The 26,366-nt window shown below is 40.4% G+C and overlaps 1 protein-coding gene across 5 annotated transcripts in view; it reads right to left on the bottom strand.

Annotated features, from left to right (window-relative positions):
* KDM4B (lysine demethylase 4B) overlaps nt 1–26,366 on the bottom strand; it is a 255,670-nt gene that overhangs the window by 174,167 nt on the left and 55,137 nt on the right. For 4 of the 5 annotated variants that reach the window (XM_072601869.1, XM_072601870.1, XM_072601868.1 and 1 more), the window contains exon 5: nt 20,961–21,154. In XM_072601869.1, coding sequence (XP_072457970.1) covers nt 20,961–21,154 — 194 coding nt within the window. Of the gene's footprint in view, nt 1–16,371; nt 16,588–20,960; nt 21,155–26,366 lie in introns of those variants that run through there. The other variant, XM_072601873.1, reaches the window with a different exon arrangement.

Genomic DNA, 26,366 nt, shown 5'->3' with positions numbered 1-26,366 from the left:
AAAGATAAAAGAGCTCACAGTCTAATGGAGAAGACAATCTTAAAACAACTATGTACAAACAAGCCATATACAGGATAAATAAGAAAATCAACAGGCTGAATGCACTAGCTTTAAAGAGGCCTAGGAAATGTTTCCTGCAGAATATGAGGTTTTAATTAAGACTTGAAGGAAGCAGGAGTGGGGGATGAGAAGGAAGAGCATTTCAAAAATGTAGGACAGCTAGTGAAAATACAGAGTACACAGATGAAGTATCTTGCTGAAGAAACAACAAGGAAGGAGGTCAATGTCACTGGGTTTCAGCATTCCTAGAAGCAGGGAGTAAAGTATGAGAAGATCAGAAAGGAGAGGGGGGGTTAGGCTATGAAGAGCTTGGAATGTCAAACAGAAGACTGTGTATTTGATCCTGATGGTGAAAGGGGATCACTGGAGTTTTAAGGCAGAAAAGTGGTGAAGAGTGGGGGGTGGGAGAGAGGTGGTGTCACATGGTTGAATCCCCGCACTGGCTGCTGACTAGAGTGGTGAGTGATTTGTGGCAGGTAAATCAACTCAAAGGCTATTGCAATAATCTAGACACCAAGAGTGACACTAGGATCAGGAGAAAAAGGGGTGTATACAAAAGATGTTGTGAAGGCAAAATCTATAGGCCTTGGCCACAGCCTGGATATGGGGAGTTGGGGTTATGAGAGAAAGTTAGGAGTTAAGGATATCAAGTAGGTTTTCGGGCAAAGTAACCTGAGAGGATGGAACTACTCTCCATAGAAATAAGCAAGTTAGGGAGTGAAAAAAGTTTTGGAGGAAAAAAATGAGTTCAGTTTTAAACACAATGAATTTAAGATGTCTATGGGACATCCAGTTCAAGACATTTACTAGGCAGCTGGAGATAGAAGACCAGAGGTCAGAAGAGAGGTTAAGGCTGGACAAATACACCTGAGAAACATCTGCAAGGAAATGACAGCTGAAACAATGAGAGCCAGAAACAATGTTTCACCAAGTGAAGAAGAAAAGAGGGCCCAGGAGAGCCTTGGAGGATGCCCAAGGTTAACAAATCTGACCGGGCTGAAAATTCAGCAAAAGAGACTGAAAAGCAATGCAGAGAGTAGGTGGATTGATGAGATTTGGGGGACTAAAATGCAGAATGAGAAGTTATAAAAGGTGAAAGAAGGGAATGTATGATGTGTACCCTAATCAAGTTCATGGGTTAACAACAAAGGGAAGGTAACTCATGTAATCTCTCAGCAAGAAGAGGAGCTAAAGAGGAATGGGTCAGGGAGAAGTGAAACTCGGAGAGGAAGAACAGGAAAGATCTCAACTCAATGGGGGACAAAGAGGTGTGACATGGAGAACTACCACAGCAAGATAAAGTCTGTAACAGAATAGCAACCTTTCAATGGGTTTAATTATTCACAGAGAGCTGGCACATGGGAAGACCACTTCTTCTGAGAGTCATGCTTCCACAGACAACATCCTGCCTCGGCAAACGGGGAGTCAGACCTCTTAGGGACAACCAGCATTCAAAAAAAGTGGGAGGGCACGGGCCCAACAAGAAGGGAAAAGATAATTATCGTGAAAAGACCAAGGGATAAGAGTGGAACTCATAATTTGTTACAGAGAAAAGTTTCTGTCATGGGGCAGTGCTTCTTTCCTTAATACCTCTAACATAAATTGACACCACTAAGAGTAAGGCATAGCAGGAGAAAAAAAAAGCAAGAGGGCAAAGGCAATAAATATGGAAACTGTTAGAAGATGGAACTCAAGCCTGGTCTTTTAGAGGCTTTTAATCCTATAAGAAACATAAGAAGTTTAAAAAAGGAACAAATAAGTATGTAGACTATAAATTGGAGTACAAAAGTCTGTAAGAGACAGAGAGGGAAGAGAGTAAGATAAAGATATTTTCTTAGAAAAAGGCTAAGGAAAAGAAAAAATAACAATAAAAATATTTTTACTACATTAACATTATAAATAATAAAATAATAAAAAAATAACAATAAAAAATAACAAACCAAAGAAGTTGGAAGGGAGGAAAACAGGGAAGCATTTTGAATTAGCCACTTAACAAAGAGGGGAAGAATTAGATAATTAAATAAAAGAAAGAAAAGTAAGTTAAAGAATTTAAAATAGGAGGAAAATAAATTTCCATCCATTCAAATGACAGAAAATAATTCCTCCCACCCGATTCACACTCCCTACTCCATACAATCCCGAAGAGTTTTTTACACTAGAAATCATCATAGTCTCAGACTAAATATCATGTACAGCTTTTGGTCTTTACGCTGAAATCCCACATCATGGCAAACTTGATGGTCACTGTAGACACATGCTTCCACCCAGGTATTTATCAGGATAAAAAGGAATGCCATTAAGTTCCCAAACCAGACTCCACCTATTTGCAAAGCAGCAAATAGTAAAGTATTAATGTCTTTTGTTTTTACATCATCATAGTTTTCCCTAGCATTCCTCCCCCTCCCAGAAACCATCCCATAAAACAATTATTTTTAAAGATAAAGGGGGGAGGAGGGTAGAGAGTGCTAAAATCAGCACAATAAATACATTGAAAAAGTTCAACAACATGCGCAAAGTACAACACTCCACAATGGGGTGGGGAGTGTCTTCTCATACCTCATCCTTTGTGTCCTGCTTGATCTTTATAATTTTGTTACATTTGTTACATTTTGTGAGTCTATGTGTGTACGCGGTCTGTTCTTTTCATTTACATTGTTGTAGTCACTGTAGGTACTGTTTTCTTGGCTCTCTTTACTTTACATCAGTATACGTAAATCTTTCCATGCTTCTCAGCATTCATCACATGCGTAATTTCTTACAGCACAGCAATATTACGTTACATTCATGCATCACAATCTGTTTAGCTATCTCCCCCATCAATGGGCATCTACTTTGTTTTCAATTCTTTGCTATCACAAAAGTACTGCAAAAAATATTTTGATGTATACAGAACTTCCTTCTTCATCAGTAGCCTTCCTTGAGGAAGCCTAGTAATAGGTTTCTAGGTTAAGGGATATAGATATTTTACTTGCATAACTTACATGCATAATTCCAGACTGCTTTCTAAAACAGTTGTACCATTTCATAGCTTCACCAACAGTATGCCAATCATCCCACAACCCCTCCAACCTTGACTATTTGCCACTATTTGTCATATTTGCCAATTTGCAGGATGTAAGATGAAACTTCAGCATCGTTTTGATTTGCCTTTCTCCTATTATTAGTGATTTGGAACATTCTTTCATGTGGTTGGTTTCACCCTTAGAGAAATTTGATAGTAGGATTTTCCTCCCATTAGATTGCTTCCCTTCTAATCTTAGGCACATTGATTTTGTCTGTGCAGAATCACGTCATCAAAGTTATACTTGTTGCCTTTTGTCTTTGGTTAAGAATGCATAGAGTTGTAAGGCGTAATCTTTATCTCTTTTTTCTAGTGTATTAAGTTCTGTTTCCATTTAAAATGTATTGTGGAACATAGCATAAGGTGGTGGTCTAAGCCTAATTTCTGTCAGACTGCTTTTCCCAGTAGTTATTTTTTTTTAATCAAATAAGGAATTTTTTCTAGATAATTTATGCTTTTCAAATTTTCAAATACTGAGTTATTTGAGTTTCACTGTATGATTCTCTTTGGTATAGTCTGTTCCACTGATCTCTCTACTCTTTAACCAATACTAAATAGTCATGATGACTGCTGCTTTATAACATAGTGTGAGGTCCAGAAGTGCTACTTTCCCTTCGTCCTTTTCTCTTTTACATCAATTCCTTTAATATTCTAGATCTTTTGTTTTTCCAAATTAATTTATTATTTCATCAAGTTCTGTAAAGAATCCCCTTGGTAACTGATATATCATTAAATGTATAAACTAACTTTGGTAGTCACAGCCCAAACATGAACACTGAATATTCCTCTAGCTCTTATTTCTTTAAGGAGTGCTTTGTAATTGAATCTATACGGGTCTTTAGAGTGCTTTCATGTATCAATAGATCAACCTCCCAATATTTTATGCCCCCTTTGCAGTTATTTGGAATGGGATTTCCCTTTCTATTACAACTTCTTGGACAAAAATGGATTATTATAACCTTACTGCCTTCTTTCAATTTTACCAAGGTATTTTTTTTTTTTTGCCTATTCCTACCTCTCTTCAAAGTCCTATCACAGTTCCCTATATCCTCCAGTCAGACCAAGAACTTAACCTTCTATTTAATCAAACCAGCTCTGATACTCTCAACCTCTGTCTACCCATTCATAAAAATCATCTCCAGCTCCCTTCTACCTGTTCCATTCTAGGTAGAATTATATAGAGTCCCATGTAGACCGACAATGGATAGAAGCCACACAAAAAGAACATTTCTCATTATATAGTCTTTCATTTACATGAGGCCACAATACATATAATATGATTCATGTTAAATTTCAAATTATGGAAAAGTAATTAAATTAAATTAAGAAGTGTCTAATGGGCCTATATCCTCTGAGTAGACCAAAGACTAGAAATGTCACCATAAGAAATGACGAACACAAAGAACTCAAACATGGAAAGGTTTTTATGAACTGATGCAGTGAAATAAGCAGAACTGGAAGACTATAACTTAATAACTACAATCATATAAATGAAAAGGACATTCAAGGGCAACCAAATTCTGATGAATTCTAATAGCTCCAGAGAAAAAAAATAATAAAACACTTCTTCCTTCATTCTCTATAGAAGTAAAGGACTACAAATGTGGAATGTTAATATTTTTTCATTAAGTGCTTACTATGTGCCAAGCATTGCATTAACACAGTGGAATAAACAGTACATGCCCTAAAGGAGCTATCAATATAAAATGAAAGACAACTCTGAGGAGACATATGCAGGATGAGTGACAGGGTGCACAGGTACTTCCAGTGACACATCAGGGTAAATGACAAGGTTCAGGTTTCCAGAGGGTGCAGAAGCAAAATAAGTAGGTAGCAAAGCCCCAGGTCTTCAGACCTCAGTGGTAGGGAAAGAAGGTCAAGGGTCAAGGAATGTAACAACAGGGAGGATGACAAGTGGTTGCAGTAGCAGTTCACCACAACCCGGACCCTTTCGGCAGGCTTATTATCTACCCAACAGCCAGGGAGCTAGAGAGGCCTGCGTCTACTACTACTGGAAAAGGTGCTAAGAGGTCTAACTGCTAGAACAAAGCAGGTACAAGGGCTTTCTTCCGTGGAGCTGGGAAGGCAGGATGGGCACCCAGTTAGGCAGGGAGGTCAGTAAGGGAGAGGAAGGGGAGTCCTGTTGGTTTCTCTTCCCACAAAGTATTAGCTCTTCTCAGTCAGCAGCCTCAGATGGCATCGTGATACCCCACCATGCCGCATGAGATCAGCTACGTTTACTTTGTGGGTTAATTTTGCTTAATTGTTTTTTCTATTACAGGGAAAGGTTCCATGGTGTGGCACGGAAAAAAGTAGCTACTAATATTGATACAAAAGGCACCAATAAAAACTTCATAGTACAAAGAAAGTATGTGTTCACTAATAGCTTTATCTTATGCAAAATATTATTTGATTAATGAGGCACTAAGCAGACACAGTGACAGAAAAACAATCACATCCTACTTGATTCTCTTCCTTCCAACCAACCCCAGAGAATAAGTCCTTTGCCCACACCTTCTACAAAACCTGAGAGGTTTAGTTTTTTTGTCCTCCTTTAGGCCTCAGTTTCCTTATCTGTAAAATGAAGAGAGAAGAGATAATCTCTAGCAGCTCTTACAGCTCTGACATTGCATATTATAGTATGTTTTGCTCAGTGGTTATTTCTTAGTCAAAAAAACACCCATCCAGAAGCTTTATATTACAGTGGATAGAGAACAAGACTTGGAACCTCATCAGAACTGGATCAAAAATCCCACCGAAGATATGGGTTTTTTCTTTTTTTTAAAAGAAAAGAGAAATAATTTTCTACAGAGTGGCTTTTAAGTACACTTGAGAAGGAAAAAAAATGCTAGGTATTGGTTGGGGGAGTGGGGGAAGCACCTACCATTGTAAAAGAAGGAAAACTGGATTAGGATTAGACAGCCTCTAAAGTCTTCTCTAGTTCTATATCCTTTGATTGACCCTTCAATCAGGACACCTCTTCTGTCAAGCATTTCCTGACCAATGGGCCCTCAGGGATATCTCTATCCTCTAGATTCAAATAATCATTAAGTCTACTTCATGTTCAGCACATTGACATAGTACCATTAGTCTGATGAGTTCAGTGGGGTTTTTTTAGTCTGGTCCATTCTACATGACTATAAACTCCCTGAAGGCAGTCTTGTTCATCTCTATATCCTCCTCAGCAGCTAACACAAAGCTTTGCACATTCATAACTTTCACTGATGACAACAGTAATAATGATGACTCGAATGAGAAATCAGAAAGAAGGGAAACTGGCATAGGTGGCAGGATCCCAAAAGAGGAGAGTCTGAGACCACCTCTAGCTAGAAGCAGAGTATTCGCCGTGCTTCTTTTGCATAGCACAGCCCCAAACAGTAGAGTTTATAACTGTCCTCAGTTGTGCTCCCCGAGGTGCCTCTAAGATGATCACTGCCAGGACCAAAGAGTCTATAAAAAGGAGGAAAAAACCTGGGAAATTTCCACAGAGATAGAGCCAGAAAAAAAAAAACCCTCATTATTAGCCACCTTATGAGGCTAAGCTGATTTGGGAAGCGCAAGAGCTCCCCCTGCTGATCACCTGCTTCAATTAGCTGAGGAAAACAGAGTAGTCCATGAATCTACAATTACAGAGTCCCTTCTCGCAGTGAACAGATCTCATGCTTCTTAGAGAGAAGCCTGATAGTCATTAATACAAACTGTCACACTGAAAGGATGAGACTTAAGAGATTGGTGCATCCAAGCCCCATGCTCCAAGAAACAGCACATCAGGGGCCTATCAAACCAACCTTGACATCTTGTCACAACATATCTACCTTTGCACTGAGAAATGTTATCTATACGAACAAGTTAAGCTCAACAGAAAAAGCTCTGCCAACCCATGGCCTAACCTCTTAACATTCTCTTTTTTCTGAAATTCATGCCAGAGTTGGCTTTATCACTAAAAAGTTGCCTGACACCTTCCAGGACCTCAGCCATGGATGCACTGCAACATAACCCCAGGACTGGACCAGGGCCCTGTTGTTCTAGCTACTGTGCCAAAGGAAATGTTCTTAACTGTCAGTAACTCGGGCAATGGAGAAGGCAGACTGCCAGGAGCTGAAGAACATCTTTCTCTGAACAACTTGCAGTTAGTCTAATTAAATCCTAGTTACTTCTAATTTCTAGGCAAAGGAGCAGAGAAATATTTTTTAAAACACTCAATGAACACAGGGTAGATTCACTTATTCCCAACAATTTCTACCTGAGATTATCAAGCTTCTTATCATCCAGCTTGCGGATAACCTATATTGTTTGTTTGTCTTCCACACTCATGGTTGACCACCATGCCAAGATTGCAGTGGGGAGAAAATATAAGGTAGCAACCAGGAAAGACAGGCAAAATCTGTCTGGTAAGATGGGGGTGTGTGGGAAATGATAAATGTGAAGTTGAGGATGAGGACAGAAAAGTCCAGGAGCTTTCTAGAGCTTTGGACAAGAAAGCTATATACAGAAATCCATTACTCAAATAAATATAAGGCCACCATTACTATATATTCATAGATTTTAGAGCTGGGAGGGATCTTAGAGATAATATCATTTTAGAGATAACAAACCTGAGACCTAAGAAGAGTGACTTGGCCAGGGTCATGAAACTAGCACTGAGCAGGAGTTCAGATTCGAACCCTCAATCCCTCTAAACCTAATGTTTAGTCCACACAGACAGCAGGTAGGCAGATACCATTCAAAGTACATCTATTAACTTTAAGATATTGTTCTGCATTTATTACACGGTTCAGAAGAGCGCTAAGACAAAACACTTAAAATGTGTAAGAATGCATTTAAAACATCAGATAACAAAGAACTAAAAGATCTGGGGTAAGGGAAGCCTCCATGATAGGAGTCATTAATATGCTTTTAATTAAATGTTTTCAAGATATATTAAGCAATGGAAAGTTTAAAAAGAGGGAAAGGAAAAATATGCTAGGTTAAGAAATAAAAGCACAGAGTATAAGGAAACACTGTAGTCCCGTTTGGGTGGACCATTGAGAAGAGCAGTTCTAAAATAAATGTGAAAAGGCAGGATGGCTTCCAATTCAGAAGGTCCCTACCCAGGCAACAAGCATTTATAAATCTCCTACTATGCTTCACGTACTGTGCTCAGTGCTGGAATCTTGGTAAAATGAAGACAGCTTGTTGTTTGTCTCTGTCTCCACTGCTTAGAGCTATATACATAGAGTAGGCACTTAATAAAAGCTGAATAAATATGATCCTCTGGATGCCAGACAAAGGAGACTAGGAATTCCTAGAAGTAGGGCTGACGATGAGGAAATGCATTCCAAGAATGGGAGAGTGGATCATACAAAGTCACAGAGATCAGAGACCGAATGACGTGTGAGGAATAACAAGACCGACTAGTCAATAAAAGGAAGTGATGTATAATAAATCTAGAAAGGTAGGCTGAAAAAGGATTATCAAGTATTCAGTTGTCCACATCTGGATCTATCATTAGGTTAATGGCAATGTAAAAAGAAAGTAGACTACTGTTCAAAATGTTTTAAAAGTCTAATGGTAAGGATTAGGACTGTGACCACTAATCAGATATAAGCTCTCTACTTTGAGTTGATATTGCCTACTGAATCTAAGACAAAAGGGCTCACAAAGGTGGCTACTTGGAAAGAGAAAAGAAGGACTTTAGAGGTTTTAGTACCTCCGGATTCTGTCAGAGGCAGAAGGTTCCAAAATGAAGATGAAGTCAAGCAAAATAGAGGTGAAATCAGTCCATTTTAACATGGTCAGCAGTCACCAAGGACCTGGAAAAGATTCATTGTTAGTTCAAACTGACAATTAAAAAGAAGTGCTTGGGGTATCTGGGGTTTTTTTACATAGACCTTACTCTTTGTCATCATGCAGACAGCGACAGCGCACTGACATGGCTCTTTCTTAAGACAGGCTGCTGTCAATGTTTCTCTGTTAAGGAAAGTAATGGGAATGTTATAAGGATCTTCCTGAGCAAAATACCTCAAAAAACCTACAATTTTAGAACTTGATTTTGTGAGATGACAAGATTATCTCCAATCACTTGAAGAGATATCATAAAAGAGCTTTAAACAATTAGCCAAGCAAAGTTAATCTGAAAAATAGATATAATTTATATTACACAGTATTTTTAGGAAGTTGATCATGATTGATTTGTCAACTGGTTTTAGTGAATGTTTTTTCTCTCTACTTTTAATCTTTGCTACAAGGCAAAACTAACCATAGCCTGAGAGGGGAAAAGGGAAAACAGCGGAATACATTTGGGAATGAAGGTGAACAAGATTCAATAAAAGGTGGACAGTTTGGGGCCACAAGAAACAAGATGTGATTAAAACAAAAGCAGGGGTTCTACAACTCAGACAGGTCTGCAAGTTCACTCCTCTATCTCCACTGATGCCAACTTCAAGACTCAGGTACACCCAAGTGGGAATATGACGTCATTGAGAAAAGGGCACTCCTCACTGTGGCTTAGTCAGATGAGTCAAATTCACACACAAGCTAAATTTTCTTTTAAACTTTCCCTTCTATGTGATACTTTACCCCTTTTCTCTCATCTCTTATCTCTGTAAATTCAGCCCCAGCTGCCATCTGAAAAAATGCTTACTTAAATTATTTGCATCTACCTATTTTATGCAAAAAGAATGAAGTGAATGGAAAATAAGCATTTATTTAAGTACTTACTTTGTGCCACTCATAATTCGTAATGCTAAGTACTGTAGATAGAAAAAACAAAGGAAAACAAACCAAAACAAGTCCTCTAACTGGGGAAGACACCACAGCAGGAGAGTTCTCATGCAGAATAGATAGAAAGGCCTAGGCTCCTAAGGATGCAGCTAAAGGCAGATGGCAAAGCTGCTACCAAACAACAGGACTGGCCCTTGAGAAGGAAAGAGTGGGTATATGGAGAAGGGAGTCTGGGTTCCCTCTGGCAGGGAGGGGGAGGAGGAAAGAAGGGTGGCCAGTTCACCGTCTGGATACCAGAAGAAAGGGACAAGGGAGCAGGGAACACTGGTTGAAGGTTGGCTCTGGGACACAGAGAAGGAGAAGTTGGGTCTTACTAGGCAATAATTCTGTCTAGGGCAGAATTGTCCAGGTACCTCCAGATGTGTTACAGCACAGTCTACAGGAGAGAGGATGAAATTGAGTCCCTCCAAAACAAAAAGAGTTTCTAGAAATTCCTGTGCTGCTCTAGATAATTTACAACTCTCCTAAAATTATGGTTGGTTGAGGCATTATATAAATTTCAATGCTTTTTTTCCCTTTCATAAAATATAAGAACAAAAACAGAAGAAACTACCACAGGATTTTCTTAAAGCTCTCTAGTTTCTCCTGGTCCAATGCTGTAAGCATGGTGATTCTAAATCTCCAAAACTACTGAGTAAGACTAGTACTAGAGCCCTCATCCAAAATCCCCACTCTTTTCCCATCTTTGGTTTCCAGCTGTTTGTACTTCATACTATATGTTAACAGATAGTTAAGTTCAAGGGTGGAAGAGACCTCAGAAGTCATTTGCTCTAATACACAAGCAGACCTTCTCCCCTACAATACAATCCTGACAAGTGGCCATCCAGCCTGGAGAGAGCCATGATTATGGAGGGATCCCATTTCACTTCTGACCAACTCCAATTGTTAAGAAGTCTTTTCTTAGTATCCAGCCTCAATTTACTTCTCCATAGCATCTAGTTCTGTCATCTGAGGCCAAGAAGAATAGTACTCTATTGCTTCCATATGATGATCCTTCAAATACTGAAGTGTGGTTATCACCTTCATTCTAACTGGGAAGTGTGGCTATTTCTGCTGGAGGTATTAATGGACGATAAGCTCAATAATGTAATTCAGCAGCCAAAAAATGTTAACACAATCTTAGCCTGAAAGACAGTTTATCTCATGAGAGAACTATGCCCTCATCAGACCATCAGGTGCTCAGTCCTACATGACCAACTTTAGAGAGGACACTGAAAAGCTAAAGAGTGCTCGTACTGCATGATCAGGATGGTGAAAAGACTAGAGGCCACACCACATGAAGACTGGTTAAAGGGAAGGAGAATGCTTAACCTCAAAAAAAAAAAAAAAAGACAGATGAAGGAGAGACATGATAACTACCTTCAAATATCTGAAGGGCTGCCACATGAAAGAGGGATTGGACTTACTCCGCTTGACACCCAAGGGAAGAAAATGGGAGCAATCAATCATCAAGCATTTACTAATCACCTGTGTGTAGGCACTGTGCTAAGTACTCGGGAGGAGCACTGTGCTAAGTATTGTTCCTATCCTAATTATGATTTATTTGTGTAACTCAAAGTTTTTGCTCTCTTAACTACTATTAAAACAATGAAAAGGTGTTTAATAGTACTTGCCTTCACAAAGCTTACATTATAATTGGGGAGAGGACATGTACATATACAGGTACTTATAAAACAATAGCAAAGCACAGCTACACCTTTATTATAAGGTAACTTGGAAAAGAAGGTACTGCAGATGGAAGGGACTAAAAAAGGTCTTATGCACATAGTGATTCCTGAGCTGAGTCTTAAAGGCAAAGAGATGAGAGATGAAGTGGATAGGACAGTGAGATGATCAGAATGGCCACATCAGGGAGTGCAAAAAGGGGAAGACCACAAAGGAAAGACAGTACTTTCTCAATTGGGGAAATGGACAGAAAAAGCATGTGGATCTTACAAAGCAAAATTTAATTTATTTACTGTATGGTTTTCACATTTTGGTTCATAAGGAATATAGGCAAAGCTGACGAAAACACATCATAAAACATGGGAAACAGGACGTAATTTTCCATGTGATCAAATTTTGTCAAATAGCTGCCTGTCAACAAATGGAAATATAACTGTCAGTAAGATAAAACTGACTCACTCTGCGTGGAAGCATTTGATCCCAAGGAGGAATAAAAGTCACTTTCCAGTCTGAAGACCTTGAAGAAACACAGTAGTAGCCTCTCTGCAAAGGCTTCAGGTTACAGAGGTAAGAGTGATGGAAATGATGGAGCAAAGGGCAAGAGACAAACCCTGTGCAGGGTGTGATTATATCCAAATTGGATGTTTCAGTACTTCCCTGGAGTGGAGGCTGCACACTTCTGCATACAGAACAGGCCCCAGTAGCTTTGTGGTGGGGCCATGGCGCCACCTAGTGGGAACGAGGCCCCATTTGCACCAAGAATCAAGCAGGCCCATTCATTTAGTATATTCTGTTATTAAAAAAAAAGTTTCTCATTGAAAAACTTTACATGTTCAACTAATAAACAATCTCAGGGTGCGTGCTGAAGCTAGAAGAGACCATTCAAGGGAATGGCAGCATTTTAGGTTATCAAGTACCCTGGAATAAATGCAATAATATGATTTAAGTTTGAGCAGGGCATTAGAAAGTCTTGCTGATTGTTAACAAGATAGAACTATATGGATTATAAGAGGGGACCAGATCCAAAGTGGAGTTAATGGATCAATGTGAAAGGTCATTTCTAATGGAGCACTTCAAGGTTGTCTGGCTCTGCTTATTTAATACTTTTATTAATAACTTGGTCAAAAGGCACAGATGATACTTATGAAACTTAAAAATGCCACAAACCTTGCAGTGAATGTTGCATGATAGATTCAGGAGCCTAAACGTTGGGTTCAATCAAGGATAAAAGATAACAGGAATAAATGTAAAGTATTTTAAAAAAAAAAAATATCACAAGTACAGTATGGGAAGGAAGGAAGAGACAACATGGCCAGTCAGCAGTTCTGAAAAAGACCTCAGGGTTTTATTGGACTACAAGAAACTAAATGAGTCAACTGTGTGATGTGGCAGCCAAAAGAGATAATGAGAATTAAAGCTGCACTGAGACATCCTGTCAAGCAACAGAGAGAGACTCACTGAAATGTACCTGAGGTGAGATCACATTTGAAGTACAATATTCAGTTCTGATAGAAACATTTTTAGAAATAAAGCTGCAAATCTTCCAAAACAGGGCAACCGGTATTATGACGAACCTCAAGATCATGCCATGTGAGGTTCTCTTTTTTTTAATAATTAAATTTATTTATTTAACTTTTAACATTCATTTTCACAAAATTTTGGGTTACAAATTTTCTCCCCTTTTATCCCCTCCCCCCCCCAAACACCAAGCATTCTAATTGCCCCTGTGACCAATCTGCTCTCTCTTCTATCATCCCTCTCTGCCCTTGTCTCCATCTTCTCTTTTGTCCTGTAGGGCCAGATAGCTTTCTATAGCCCTTTACCTGTATTTCTTATTTCCTAGTGGTAAGAACATTACAGTTGATCCTAACACTTTGAGTTCCAACTTCTTTACCTCCCTCCCTCTCCACCCCTTCCCTTTGGAAGGCAAGCAATTCAATATAGGCCAAATCTGTGTAGTTTTGCAAATGACTTCCATAATAGTTGTGTTGTATAGGACTAACTATATTTCCCTCCATCCTATCCTGTCCCCCATTACTTCTATTCTCTTTTGATCCTATCCCTCCCCATGAGTGTCGACCTCAAATTGCATTCTCCTCCCCATGCCCTCCCTTCTATCATCCCCCCCACCCTGCTTGTCCCCCACTTTCCTGTATTGTGAGATAGGTTTTTATTCTTTCCTTTAGTGGAATGTGATGAGAGTAGACTTCATGTTTTTCTCTCACCTCCCCTCTTTATCCCTCCACTAATGAGTCTTTTGCTTACCTCTTTTATGAGAGATAATTTGCCCCATTCAATTTCTCCCTTTCTCCTCCCAACATATTTCTCTCTCACTGCTTGATTTCATTTTTTTTTTTTAGATATGATCCCATCCTCTTCAATTCACTCTGTGCACTCTGTCTCTATGTATGTGTGCGTGTGTGCATGTGTGTGTGTGTAATCCCACCCAGTACCCAGATACTGAAATGTTTCAAGAGTTACAAATATTGTCTTTCCATGTAGGAATGTAAACAGTTCAGCTTTAGTAAGTCCCTTATGACTTCTCTTTGCTGTTCACCTTTTCCTGGTTCTCTTCATTCTTGTGTTTGAAAGTCAAATTTTCTTTTCAGCTCTGGTCTTTTCATCAAGAATACTTGAAAATCCTCTATTTCATTGAAAGACCAATTTTTCCCCTGAAGTATTATACTCAGTTTGGCTGGGTAGGTGATTCTTGGTTTTAGTCCTAGTTCCTTTGACTTCTGGAATATCCTATTCCATGCCCTTCGATCCCTTAATGTAGAGGCTGCTAGATCTTGTGTTATCCTGATTATATTTCCACAATACTTGAATTGTTTCTTTCTAGCTGCTTGCAATATTTTCTCCTTGACCTGGGAACTCTGGAATTTGGCCACAATGTTCCTAGGAGTTTCTCTTTTTGGATCTCTTTCAGGTGGTGTTCTGTGGATTCCTTGAATATTTATTTTGCCCTCTGGTTCTAGAATCTCAGGGCAGTTTTCCTTGATAATTTCATGAAAGATGATGTCTAGGCTCTTCTTTGGATCATGGCTTTCAGGTAGTCCCAAAATTTTTAAATTGTCTCTCCTGAATCTATTTTCCAGGTCAGTTATTTTTCCAATGAGATATTTCACATTATCTTCCATTTTTCCATTCTTCTCTCTTTGTTCTGTGATATCATGCTTTCTCACAAAGTCCTTAGCCTCCATCTGTGCCATTCTAGTTTTGAAAGTACTATTTTCTTCAGTGAGCTTTTGAATCTCCTTTTCCATTTGGCTAATTCTGCTTTTGAAAGCATTCTTCTCCTCATTGGCTTTTTGAGCCTCTTTTGCCAATTGAGTTAGGCTAGTTTTCAAGGTGTTAATTTCTTCAACATTTTTTGGGGTCTCCTTTAGCAGGGAGCTGATCTGCTTTTCATGCTTTTCTTTCATCTCTCTCATTTCTCTTCCCAGTTTTTCCTCCACCTCTCCAACTTGATTTTCAAAATTCTTTTTCAGCTCTTCCACGGCCTGAGCCCATTGGGTGGGCTGGGACACAGAAGCCTTGATTTCTGTGTCTTTGCCTGATGGTGAGCATTGTTCTTCCTCATCACAAAGGAAGGGAGGAAATGCCTGTTCTCCAAGAAAGTAGCCTTCAATAGTCTTATTTCTTTTCCCTTTTCTGGGCATTTTCCCAGCCAGTGACTTGACCTCTGAATATTCTCCTCATACCCACCTTGCCTCCTGATCCTCCCAGCCAGCGTTTGGGGACTGAGATTCAAATGCTGCTTCCAGCCTTAGGGCTTTTGGCGGGGGCAGGGCTGCTATTCAGTATGAGATTATGTTCAGGTGGTCAGGTCAGGGCAGGGCCACCTCTCAGGCTCAGTTCCCTCAGGGGGTTTATGCACAGACCTTCACCTGGGGGGGGGGGGGGCCGAATCATGGTGGCACCCCACTCCCCTCTCGACCCGCCAAAGAGACTCTCTCACCGAGCCCCGTCACCTATGGGCGGAGGGACTTGTGCGGCCGCTGGAGATCCCGTCCCTGAAGCCTGCTCGGGTCTGTTTCTCTTGGTGCCGTGGCCGCAGCAGGTCTGGGCTGGGCTGGGCTCCGCGTCTGCAGCGTGACGGACCTTTTGTGAGAGGTTTGCAGGTCCCTCTGTGGGTGGAGGGACCCGTGTGGCCGCTGGAGATCCCGTCCCCGAAGCCCGCGGCAGGGCAGCACTCAGCTCCCAGTCCCGGCGCCCAGTCCGCAGCGCGAAGGACCCCCCGCGAGAGGTTTGCAGGTCCCTCCGGAACAGAAATCTCCCTCGCTCCAATATTCCGTGGCCTCTGGGTGCAGAATTCGCCGTGAGTTACTCCCCTGTAGCCGTTCTATGGGTTGTGGGTTCGGAGCTATGTGTATGTGCGTCTTTCTACACCGCCATCTTGGCTCCGCCCCCCGCCATGTGAGGTTCTGTTTAAAAAGCCAGGGATACTTAGCCTAGAAAAGAGGGCTTTGGGTGGAGGGGACATGCTACAGTGCCTCACATATTTAAACAACTCTCAAGAAGAAAGGGGATGAAACTTGCTCTTCTAGTTCCCAGAGGAAAAAATTAGGAGCAAGGGTAGCAAGTTTCAACTTGATGTAAGGAAAAACAACTCCTGAAAGTTGTCCACAAGGAAAATGGGCTGCCACTGTCAGAAATGCTAGGGAGAGGACTCCTCTGAGGAATCTGAAGAATTTCATCTCTGCTCCTTATGTGAATGTATGCATGCCATGCTCCTCATTTCCCTCTCCAGGTCTTGAGTCCCTCCCATGTGTAAAGAGGATTTATTTATATTTTTATTATATGTCATATATAATATATAATGATTATATATTGTATATTTATTTAAAACAATATTTGTCTTCATTGGAGTGTTGTGGGGAACATGTAGCACCATGCACTATTTAGTCTAAATCTCTTTAAATTTCTAGGGGAAACCAAGGCCCCACGTCACACATCAGGCTGATGTAGGACCAACACCAGGATCTGTCTTCTGCTGCCATGCTACCACTGCCTTTAGGATTCTTTTCCACGAGGATCTACAAAATCAATGATATCAAATTAACTTCATGGCACGTTTCTGCTAATTACTTTGAAGTGTTGTATAAATATGATTCTGTTCATTTTATAGCAGGAAAACAGGAAGGCATAAAACTTCTTCAATGTATAAAGAACAAGGACTAATTTTACTTGTCTATCTACCAGCTGATAAGGTGGAATTCCTATGTACAGATGTTACATTTTGAGACTAATGATCAAACTCAATCACTCTAAACTGGCCATCAAACTCCCCTACCCAGGATGCTGCTGTTGTACAATCAAGGAGGCAGGTCAATTGAGTTTAAGAGAAGGAAAGCAGTGCATGGTGTCAACAATCCTAATGAGGACATCAGCCCCCGTATCCTTCCCAAGCTGCCTATACCTGCCTGAAAGTAGGGAGTACAGAAACTTCTAGGATGGTAATATTCCTAAAATGACACCTATAAGGTTGCTGAAGAGACAATTATCTTAAGACAGAGATCAAGAGAACCAAAGAGAACAATTCCCTCCTTACGTTTTATGCCTCTTGTGCATTAATCCACCTGCCAACAACTTAAGGTCAATAAATGACACAGACTATTTCACAAAATCTGACATCATCTGAACTCTTCTCTAACATCTTTGGCATGTCTGGGTAAGAGGTTGTGGGGACCCTGACAACTGACAACATCTGCTACATGTATCTCTTACAGAAGGCAGCAGCACTCTTGAGAAAAACCAGCAAGGAGAAAATGAATGCCTGGAAAGGTCACAGAACTGGGAACACAGAGGAAGGGAAACAGACGGAAGGGAAATGAAAAGGAAGGAAGATTAAACAAAGGAAGGGGAGTAAAGGGAAGACAATGAAAGCACAGAGGTAGGAGAAAGAAAAGATAGCTCATTTGGAGGCTAGCCTGAAAAACCAACCATGCTGCTTGGTTGTGGAATAATATGCACTTCTGTGAGATTTGTAGGCATGGCTGGATCCATAGGTATATTCTCTAAATATGTGTGTGTTCTTATTCCAGGACAGTGTTTTCCTGCATGAGAAGTTATGTAATGCTGGGGCAGGTCCTATAAGCATCTCCACCTATGTTGTTTGCAGCCTAGGAGCTGAAAGGCCAAGGACTTTTCATAGACATCTGCCTGCCCTACCATCCCATTTCTCTCCAGACTGATGCCAGATTAAAGAGAGCTTTGTCTGACACTCAAGGTCTTCAGAGTCTGAAGCTGTGGCTAGGATGGGTACTCATTACTGTAATAGCAGTATCTACTGTGGCGCAGAGAATGGAGCAATGGGCCTCAAATTAGGAAGCCTTTTCAAACTACCTAGCAGTATGACCCTAGCAAGTCATCCACTCATAACCCCATATGGGTTTTAAGAATTTAATCTATGTCTGCCTCTGTTACCTTAAATGGTAAAATGGGGATAATAATGACACTTCCCCAGGGTTGTTGTGAGGATCAAATAAGATAATATCTGTAAAGTGCTTTGTACAATGCCTGGTATATAGCTGGTATTTAATAAATGTATATTCCCTTCCTTTTCCCCCTTTTTAATCTTCTCTCCTCTTTCTCCCTCTTCTACACACACTATTTGCCAGATAAACTGAAGCCCGTTCTCCAACATGAGCTCTTCCACCTCTGGAACACTTATGCCTGGGACATTTTTCCTTCTCAACTTTTAAAGTTTTCTCACCCTAAAAGTTCCCTCTGCTCCAGTGTCTCCTCTTCTGAGTGTCAGGAAAATTCCCAGGGCAGCCCCACCCAAGTCTTTTTCATCTCTCCCTGGCCTCCTCCAATTCTGACTCTCCCGACCAAACCCCTGAATCTCCACCTAGCTTTTCAGATTCCTTTTATGTCATTTATTGAGAATTTAAGCTCTTCTGTCTTCTTTTCAGGTTTGTATTCCTAACCCAGTGCCCAGCACAAAATAAGTGCTTAAAAAGTCCATAATGACTTCCCACCTGAATCAAAATGCCACTTAGGCCAATAATAACTACTCACATCTACCACCATAGTACTTAGTTTTTACTTCTTATGAACTTACCATGTTTGTGAATCATTCCCGAAGATAATAATCCTATCTGATAAGAACTTTCTGTCTCCCTCTAGAGCAAAGCTGATAATCCGATGCACACAATAGGCACTTAACACATACTGAATGAAATAATACAATGTGACAAAATTTCTTGAGATCTTCATTGCTAGGAAATCTATATTTGTCAAAATATACAATAACACCTACTGGCAATAGGTTACCGATCCAACATTCTTACAGTGACATTTAAGATATTATTTTCATGCAACAATATTACTAAGCTGTAAAAAACACCTGTCCTAGATTTACATTCATTCTCATTTTCCTTCCCCCTTTGTCCCCACCCCCCTAATAAATGTTAATATACAGATACACAAATACACACACACACCCTTCCCAAAGAGGAACAAGTCCTGAAGCAATAGTAACTACTTCTATTTCTGATACAGTCCCTATAAAAGTCCCTATAAATTTTTCTTTAAAAAATGCTGACTGGAGGGGGTAGTAACAAATGGCTGAGAGTTCCACAGCAATTTACAGAGTGACAAAATGCTTCAAAACACATTATCTAAATTGACTCTCTCGACTGCCTTGTAAGTAGGTAATACAAAATAGGCTCGGGAATCCTAAAACTGGGAGAAGGAAAGGGACTTGCTCAGGATCATGAAGGTGGCAGAGCTGGGACTGTAAGTACCACCATTTGATGCGCTTTCCGCTGCCCATAAATGTCTCTGATAGAGTGAGATGGCCAATAATGACCTAACAAGTCATTTATCTAGTTGTAGATTTTTCACAAGTCTATAATCAAGTCATCTGCCTGGCTATGTTTGTCTTATGAGCACAACATTCCTACAGAACACACTGGCCAATGGATGTGGGTTCAAGTCCACACTTTGCCACTTGCTAGCTGAATTAACTTAAAAGTCACATAAACTCTATGGGCCTCATATTTTGCATCTATAAAATGAAGGGACTGGACAAAATATCTCTAAGATCCTTTTGATTTCCAAACCTTATGTTCCCACAAACATAATGTTTTTATGGCAAAAATTAAAATCTGAAACTTTTTACTTCCTTTTCCCTCTAAGTAGTAACAGCAATAAAAACCTCGAAAGCTGGCTGTAGAAAGGCAACAAAACTAAAAGCCATGAATCAGAAGACAAAATAATAAATAAAGCCTAGTGAGAAACATAAGGGAGTATATCTGCACATCTGAACTGCAAATGGAGCTAGATGCTCCTCAAAATGGAAAAGCTGACAAAGTTTAGACTAGAGGCTTCTCAGAATTCATGGACAATGCCCCACACACACCAAGAAGGAGAAAATAGCTTTTAAAACATAAAGCCACCCTCAGGTCATCATCAACAGCATATCATCCTAGAACTGTGGATAAAATTAGCTTATGGACCAACAAGGTTAAAACATCAGCTTTTAACACAGTGGCAAAAACTTGTCAGAAAAAGGGAAATCAAGGAAATGAGGTGAGGGGAAAAAAAGAGGTGAGGGCAGGAAAAGTTTAGACATACAAGGTTATATAGTAGTGAATACATACTCTCAATAGTCACTGAGGACAGCACTGTTATATAACACAGTATAATAACTTAATTTCATAATGAATTATACTCAGTATATTTTATTTAATGACAGGGAAATATGTAACTCCTCTTATAAAGATTTGTACTGACAAATCAGAAATTAAAAAAGGTGGATAAGAGGTAACTTTCCTTTAGCTCTCTTCTAAAAAGCACCTGATTTCTTGATATTGCTGGATAAAGAAGGTATTACTATAACACACACACACGGAGACACACACACACACAGAGACAGAGACACAGAGACAGAGACACAGAGACACACACACACACACACACACACACACACACACACACAGACACAGACACACACACACAGACACACTCACACAGACACAGACACACACACACACACACACACACACACAGACACACACACACAGACACACTCACACAGACACACACACACACACACACACACACACACACACACACACACACACACACACACACACACACACACACACACACACACACGGTTCCATCCATCAGAAATCTGCAAAGCCTTACCTAATCCAAGTCCCTGCAAGAGAAAGCCCTGGGGAAACATATCAAGGAGGGGAGCAGGGCAAGTAGTCATTTCCCATCTCCTCTTTCCTCTATTCAAGGGATTACATTCTTAGCACTCCTCCCCCACCCTGGCTGGTAATCATTACTTTACACATGACCACATAACTCAACTTTACTCTTAACTTATTTACCAATGGCAGAGTTCCTCCTGAGGTTGGGTCTGGACCAATGCAAGATCTGATTCACTCACCAAGATTTGGGCTCCCCAAAGTGCAGGTAATTGATACTGTAGAGATCCATGTCTTCTGTGTGCCAAGCAAAGGTGGTTTTCCACATCCCAAAGTACAGGTAGGGAGTGTTCACGCCTTCTATGATAATTCCACACTCATGTTCCACCATATCCAAAAGGGTGTTCAGATTCCCAATATTCCACTCCTCTACGTCCTAAAGAAAGGGCAGACCATCAACATCATTCCTTTTGACTTTTTCTTGTACTCAGTTAAGAAATCCTGTTGATTCTCCCCTTGTAATGTCTGCTGTTCATTCCCTCAGATGTGAGGTGGGCTGCATCTGACTTAAGGGTTAGACAGTGCTCGGTGTACACTGATAACATCCTAAATTATAGAAAAGACAACTGAAGGAAGTCGTCAGTCTGACGCAGGAGTCTATCAATTACATGCCCAAATACATCTCAGCCAGCCTCTTTATCACAGGCAGTCATGTTCAATTAATATGCTTCATCATTTGTAGATCATTTCCACCAAGATTCCACCAGATAGGGTCAATATCCAATAAACATTTTTTAAGCACCTATTACAAGCATAGCAATGTGCGAGGCCTAGGGATAAAAGACAAAAATGTGCAACAAAATCTTTCAGTATGGAACTTTTACTCTAATGGGGAGGGCACACAAGGGCACATAACATTTAGAACTTGTAATTCTGGTAGCTCCCTCCACAGGAAACCCCATGACTTAGTGGATAAATCTTGGTAACTGACTATGGTAGTTTAGTGATTTGCCCAGTTTCATGAAGTTATTGCCAGAAGCAAGACTGAAATCTTGATGCCTCCAAGCCGGGGTCCCTTCTTGACTCTTGAAGCCTTCTCCACCTCCCTGGAGGTACAGGAGGCTCCTGCAGCCCCTTCCCTAGATGCCAGTCACACTTTCATCCCTTCTCAGGGTTGCCCTGTAAGTCTTCTGGATACTTTCTCCCATGCTCTCCCTCAAACTCTTTTTTCCCTTCCCTAGATGTACTCTCTTCTTCCACTAAAATTTAAGGTCCCTAAGAGCAGGGGATGCCATTATTTCTTGTCTATAGCTATATTCCCCAGCTTAGTACAGCCCATTGCTTGTGCATAGGAAGTGCTTCCTAAATCCTTGCTGGCTTGCCTTGACACCAAGCACAGCCGTCTATCATCACATAACCTCCATGTAACACTTGGCAACTGAAATGAGACAGACCTTAAAAGGAGCCAAGGATTCCAGAAGGCAGGTGAGGAGAGAATGAATTCCAAATAAGGGGAATGCTTGTAAAAATGGGAAGGAGATGAGATCCTCAGCTCAAAGAACAGTGAAGTGGGTTAATCTGGTAAAAACACAGGGTTGTGCATGTGAGAAAGAGAACAGAGTGAAGGAAGCCTTGGAAGTGTTCAGCTTTATGTAGTGTAGGCCATGCTGAGGAGTGTCTCCTAGAAACAACAAGGAACTGGGGCAGTTAGGTGGCATTGTGGATAGAGTATCTGGCCTGAAGTCAAGAAGACTTATCTTCCTAAATTCAAATCTGACCTCAAACACTTACTACCTGTGTGACCCTGGGCAAGTCACTTAACCCTGTTTGCCTCCGTTTCCTCATCTAAAAAATGAGCTGGAGAAGGAAACAGCAAACCACTGCAGTATCTTTGACAAGAAAACCTCAAATGGGTTCAGGAAGAGTCAGGTATGACTGAAAAACAACTGAACAATGGCAACAAATATGGAATCCACTGAAGCTTTTAGAGCACTGTGCCTTAGAAGGATTACTTTAGCAACTCTATCAAGAATAGATTAATGCATTTTGGTGAAGTTGTGAACTGATCTAACCATTCTGGAGAGCAATTTGGAACTATGCCCAAAGGGCTATAAAACTATGCATACCTTTTGATCCAGCAATATCACTACTAGGTCTATATCCCAAAGGTATTCAAAAACAGGAAAAGGACCTATTTACACAAAAATATTTATAGCAACTCTTTTTGCAGTGGCTAAGAACTGGAAATTGAAGGGATGTCCATCAATTGGGGAATGGCTGAATAAGTTAAGGCATATGATTGTGATGAAATACTGTGCTATGTAAAATGATAAGCAGGATGATTTCAGAAAAACCTGGAGAGACATACATGAGCTGATGCAGAGGGAAGTGAATAGGAACCAGGAGAACATTGGACATAGTAACATCAGTACTGTTTGATAAAGAACTGAGAATGACTTCGCTATTCTCAGCACTACCATGATCCAAGACAACCCCAAAAGATGAATGATAAAACGAGATGCCTCCAGAGAAAGAACTGACGTTGTCTGAATACCGACTGACACATGCTGCCTTTCACTTTTTTTCTTTTATTCGAGCCCTCTTGTACAAAATGACTAATATGGAAATGTTTGGCCTGACTGCACATGTATATCACCTGTACCTAACTGCTCACCATCACAGGGAAGGGAAAGGGAGGGACGAAATGTGGAACTCAAAACTTTAAATAAAAACGTGAAAAAAAGAAAAAAGAATGGATGAGGTTCAGGGAAGTCAGTTGGGAAATTACTGTAACACCCTAGGCCAAGGGTGGGGAACCCGCAACCTTGAGGCCACATGGAGCCTTCTAGGTCCCTGGGTGCGGCCTTCTGACTGACAGTCAAACAAGAACAGATCCTCTGATTAAGGGGATTCTTGAGGTCGTTCCCCACCCCTGCATTCTAGGCAGAAGGTGATGAGGGTCTACAAGGGCGATTGCTAATCACGAGTGGAGAGGAGATAGACAGAAATGTCATGGAAGTAGAACTGTTAAGTTCCAAGGATGACTCTGAGGGTGCAAACGTGGTTACTAGCAAAGATGATACATTCCACAGACATGGGGAGGTTTGGAGGAAGGAGGGAGTTCTGTTTTGGACATGCTAATCTTGACTGACTGTAAAAGACATCTAGAAATGTCAATAATTCAACAAACATTTATGAAGTGCTTTCTATGTGCAAGGCACTGTGACAGACATTGGGAATAAGTCCAAAGAATGAAGCAGTCTCTGCTTAAAATGGGGGAGTACATCTGTACTTGTACGATAGTACATGCCTATAGATACAGCAAAAAGTTAATACAAATACATGCAAAATCATTAAATACAAGGCAGTTTAGAGAAGCTAAAGCACTAGGAGCAGGAGGGATCAGGAGAGGCTTCATAAAGAAGGCGGTGTTTATGCTGTGTTTTAAAGGAAAGGAGGGCTCCTGTGAAGCAGAGGTACTAGACTCCAGTACAGAGTCAAAGTAATGAGATGAAACGTATGTGAGAGAAAACAAGACAGCCAGTTTAGATGAAACAAAGTGCATGAAGGGGGCTAATGTAGAGCCTGTATTAGATGGCATGCCCCTCTCTTGGGGAGGGGTAAGGGGGAGGGAGGGGGAGAAAATTTGGAACTCAAAATATATATATAATATATATATTCAAAATATATATATTCTACCTCCTAAGTTTCACTTCAAAGAGTTTTCCTCAAGAAAAGTAATGTCTATCACAAGGGATGTACCCCTAGACTCAGAGCAACTCCCATGCAGATGAAACACTGACGTTACCTTGGAACCTCTCCTCTTTCTCACTCTTTACCTCAGCAGTTAAACACCATGACTTGCATATTCTCTCTCCACCATGTTTCTCACCTCCCTCTCCTCCGCACTATTCTCTTTTGGAGAATTGCAGTATTAGAGCTACAGAGCTAGAAGGGCCTTCAGAGGTCACTGAGTTGTTACCGCCAGCCTAGTACAGATGCTGATGACTTCCCAGCCTGACAACAGCAATAACCTTACAAGTCAACCACTGACTGACTCTTCACAATTTCCCTTTGATACCTCTGCCAACACCATCTTCCACATAAATCTCGCAGAATGTCTTGGCTCAAAAAATTTTAGTGGTTCACTGTTATCTGCAGAGGCAAGTTCAAGGTCTTCTGCCTACTAATCAAAACATTCCACAGGCCCCTTCCTCACCTCTTTCCAACCTTATCTCCTGTTACTCTACTTCCTGTGCTCTGTTGTTCCATGCTCCAAAAGGGACAATCTGTCCCCCAAACATCCCCTGAATCTCCCATACTTTTATCCCTTTGCTCATGCTCTCCCCATGCCTGGAATAACTTCCTACCTATCTTTTAAAGCAGAAGTTCATCACCTTCTTTGTGTCATGGTGCCCTCTAGAAGGCTAGCAAAACCTGGGCCACCCCACTCCCTCCCCCATTATGTTTATTAAATATATAAAATAAAATACACAGGATATCCTGAAATACAACTATCAAAATACTTTTAAAAAAACAAGGGCACTGATACTAAAAGGTTATGAAACCCTGTGTGATTATGATGGAATACTACTGTGCTACAAGAAATGATGAAGGGAATGGTTTCAGAAAAACTTACATAGATTAATGCAAAGTGAAGTGAGGAAAACCAGAAGAACATAGTACATGGTAACAGTGATCAGCTGTGACTTAGCTATTCTGATCAAGACAATGATCCAAGATAACACCAAAGAACTCATGATGAAAAAAATGCTCTCTACCTTTAGAGAACTGATGAAATCTTGAGTGCAGATTGAAACATGCTTTTCTTCACTTTATTTTTTTTATTTACAACATGGCTAATATGGAAATATGCTTTGCATTATTTCACATGTATAATTGATATCATATTACTTGCCTTCTCAATGGGTATGAGAAGGGTTAGAAAAGAGAATAAGAGAAAAATTTTTAAATGAATGTTAAAGATAAATAATAATTTTTTAAAAAGAGAAGTCTGACTCAGAAGCACAGATCCCCGATGCCTTAGCTCCTTCAAATTTTCAGTGTGTTTTTGAAGTCAGTTACATTAGGTATACGGGTGCAAACCATAAAGGGCATGGAAAATTGTTTCCTCTCTATTCTTACAGCAGTCATGCTCTTACAAGACTTCACAATCACATGCCTACAATACTGGAGCAGCCAGTTCTACCTCCCCTCTTCTGCAATCCATCACTGTCACTGAAAGGATAAATCTAGTTATATCACCACTCCACTTAAAAATCTCCAATGACTTGCTCCTACCTTCAGAATACAGTTAAAGAATCCTACCTAGCATTTAAGGGATACCACAACCTGCAATACTCAAACATTCCAGCCTTACTTCGTATCACCTGCCCTCATCATTCAATAATTTAGTCACCCTCAACAATCCTGTGCTCTTTCCTCCCCCATGCCTTTGATCCGTGTTCTGTGCCTGAGATGCTTTCTTTCTTTTTATCTACTAAATTTCCACCTTTAACATGCAACTAAAATATTACCTCCTTAAAGAAATCTTTTAAGTCTCCCTCAGCACTGTTAATACCTTCTTAGTGAACTCAATGTGTAAAGTTTTATATTATAGTTCTGTGTTGGTCTCTTAGCCCCTTCTC

Source organism: Notamacropus eugenii, chromosome 4, assembly GCF_028372415.1.
Source record: "Notamacropus eugenii isolate mMacEug1 chromosome 4, mMacEug1.pri_v2, whole genome shotgun sequence".
NCBI classification, from domain to species: domain Eukaryota; kingdom Metazoa; phylum Chordata; class Mammalia; order Diprotodontia; family Macropodidae; genus Notamacropus; species Notamacropus eugenii.
Note: the sequence above shows the minus strand (reverse complement) of the source record. Positions and strands in the feature narration are given on the sequence as shown.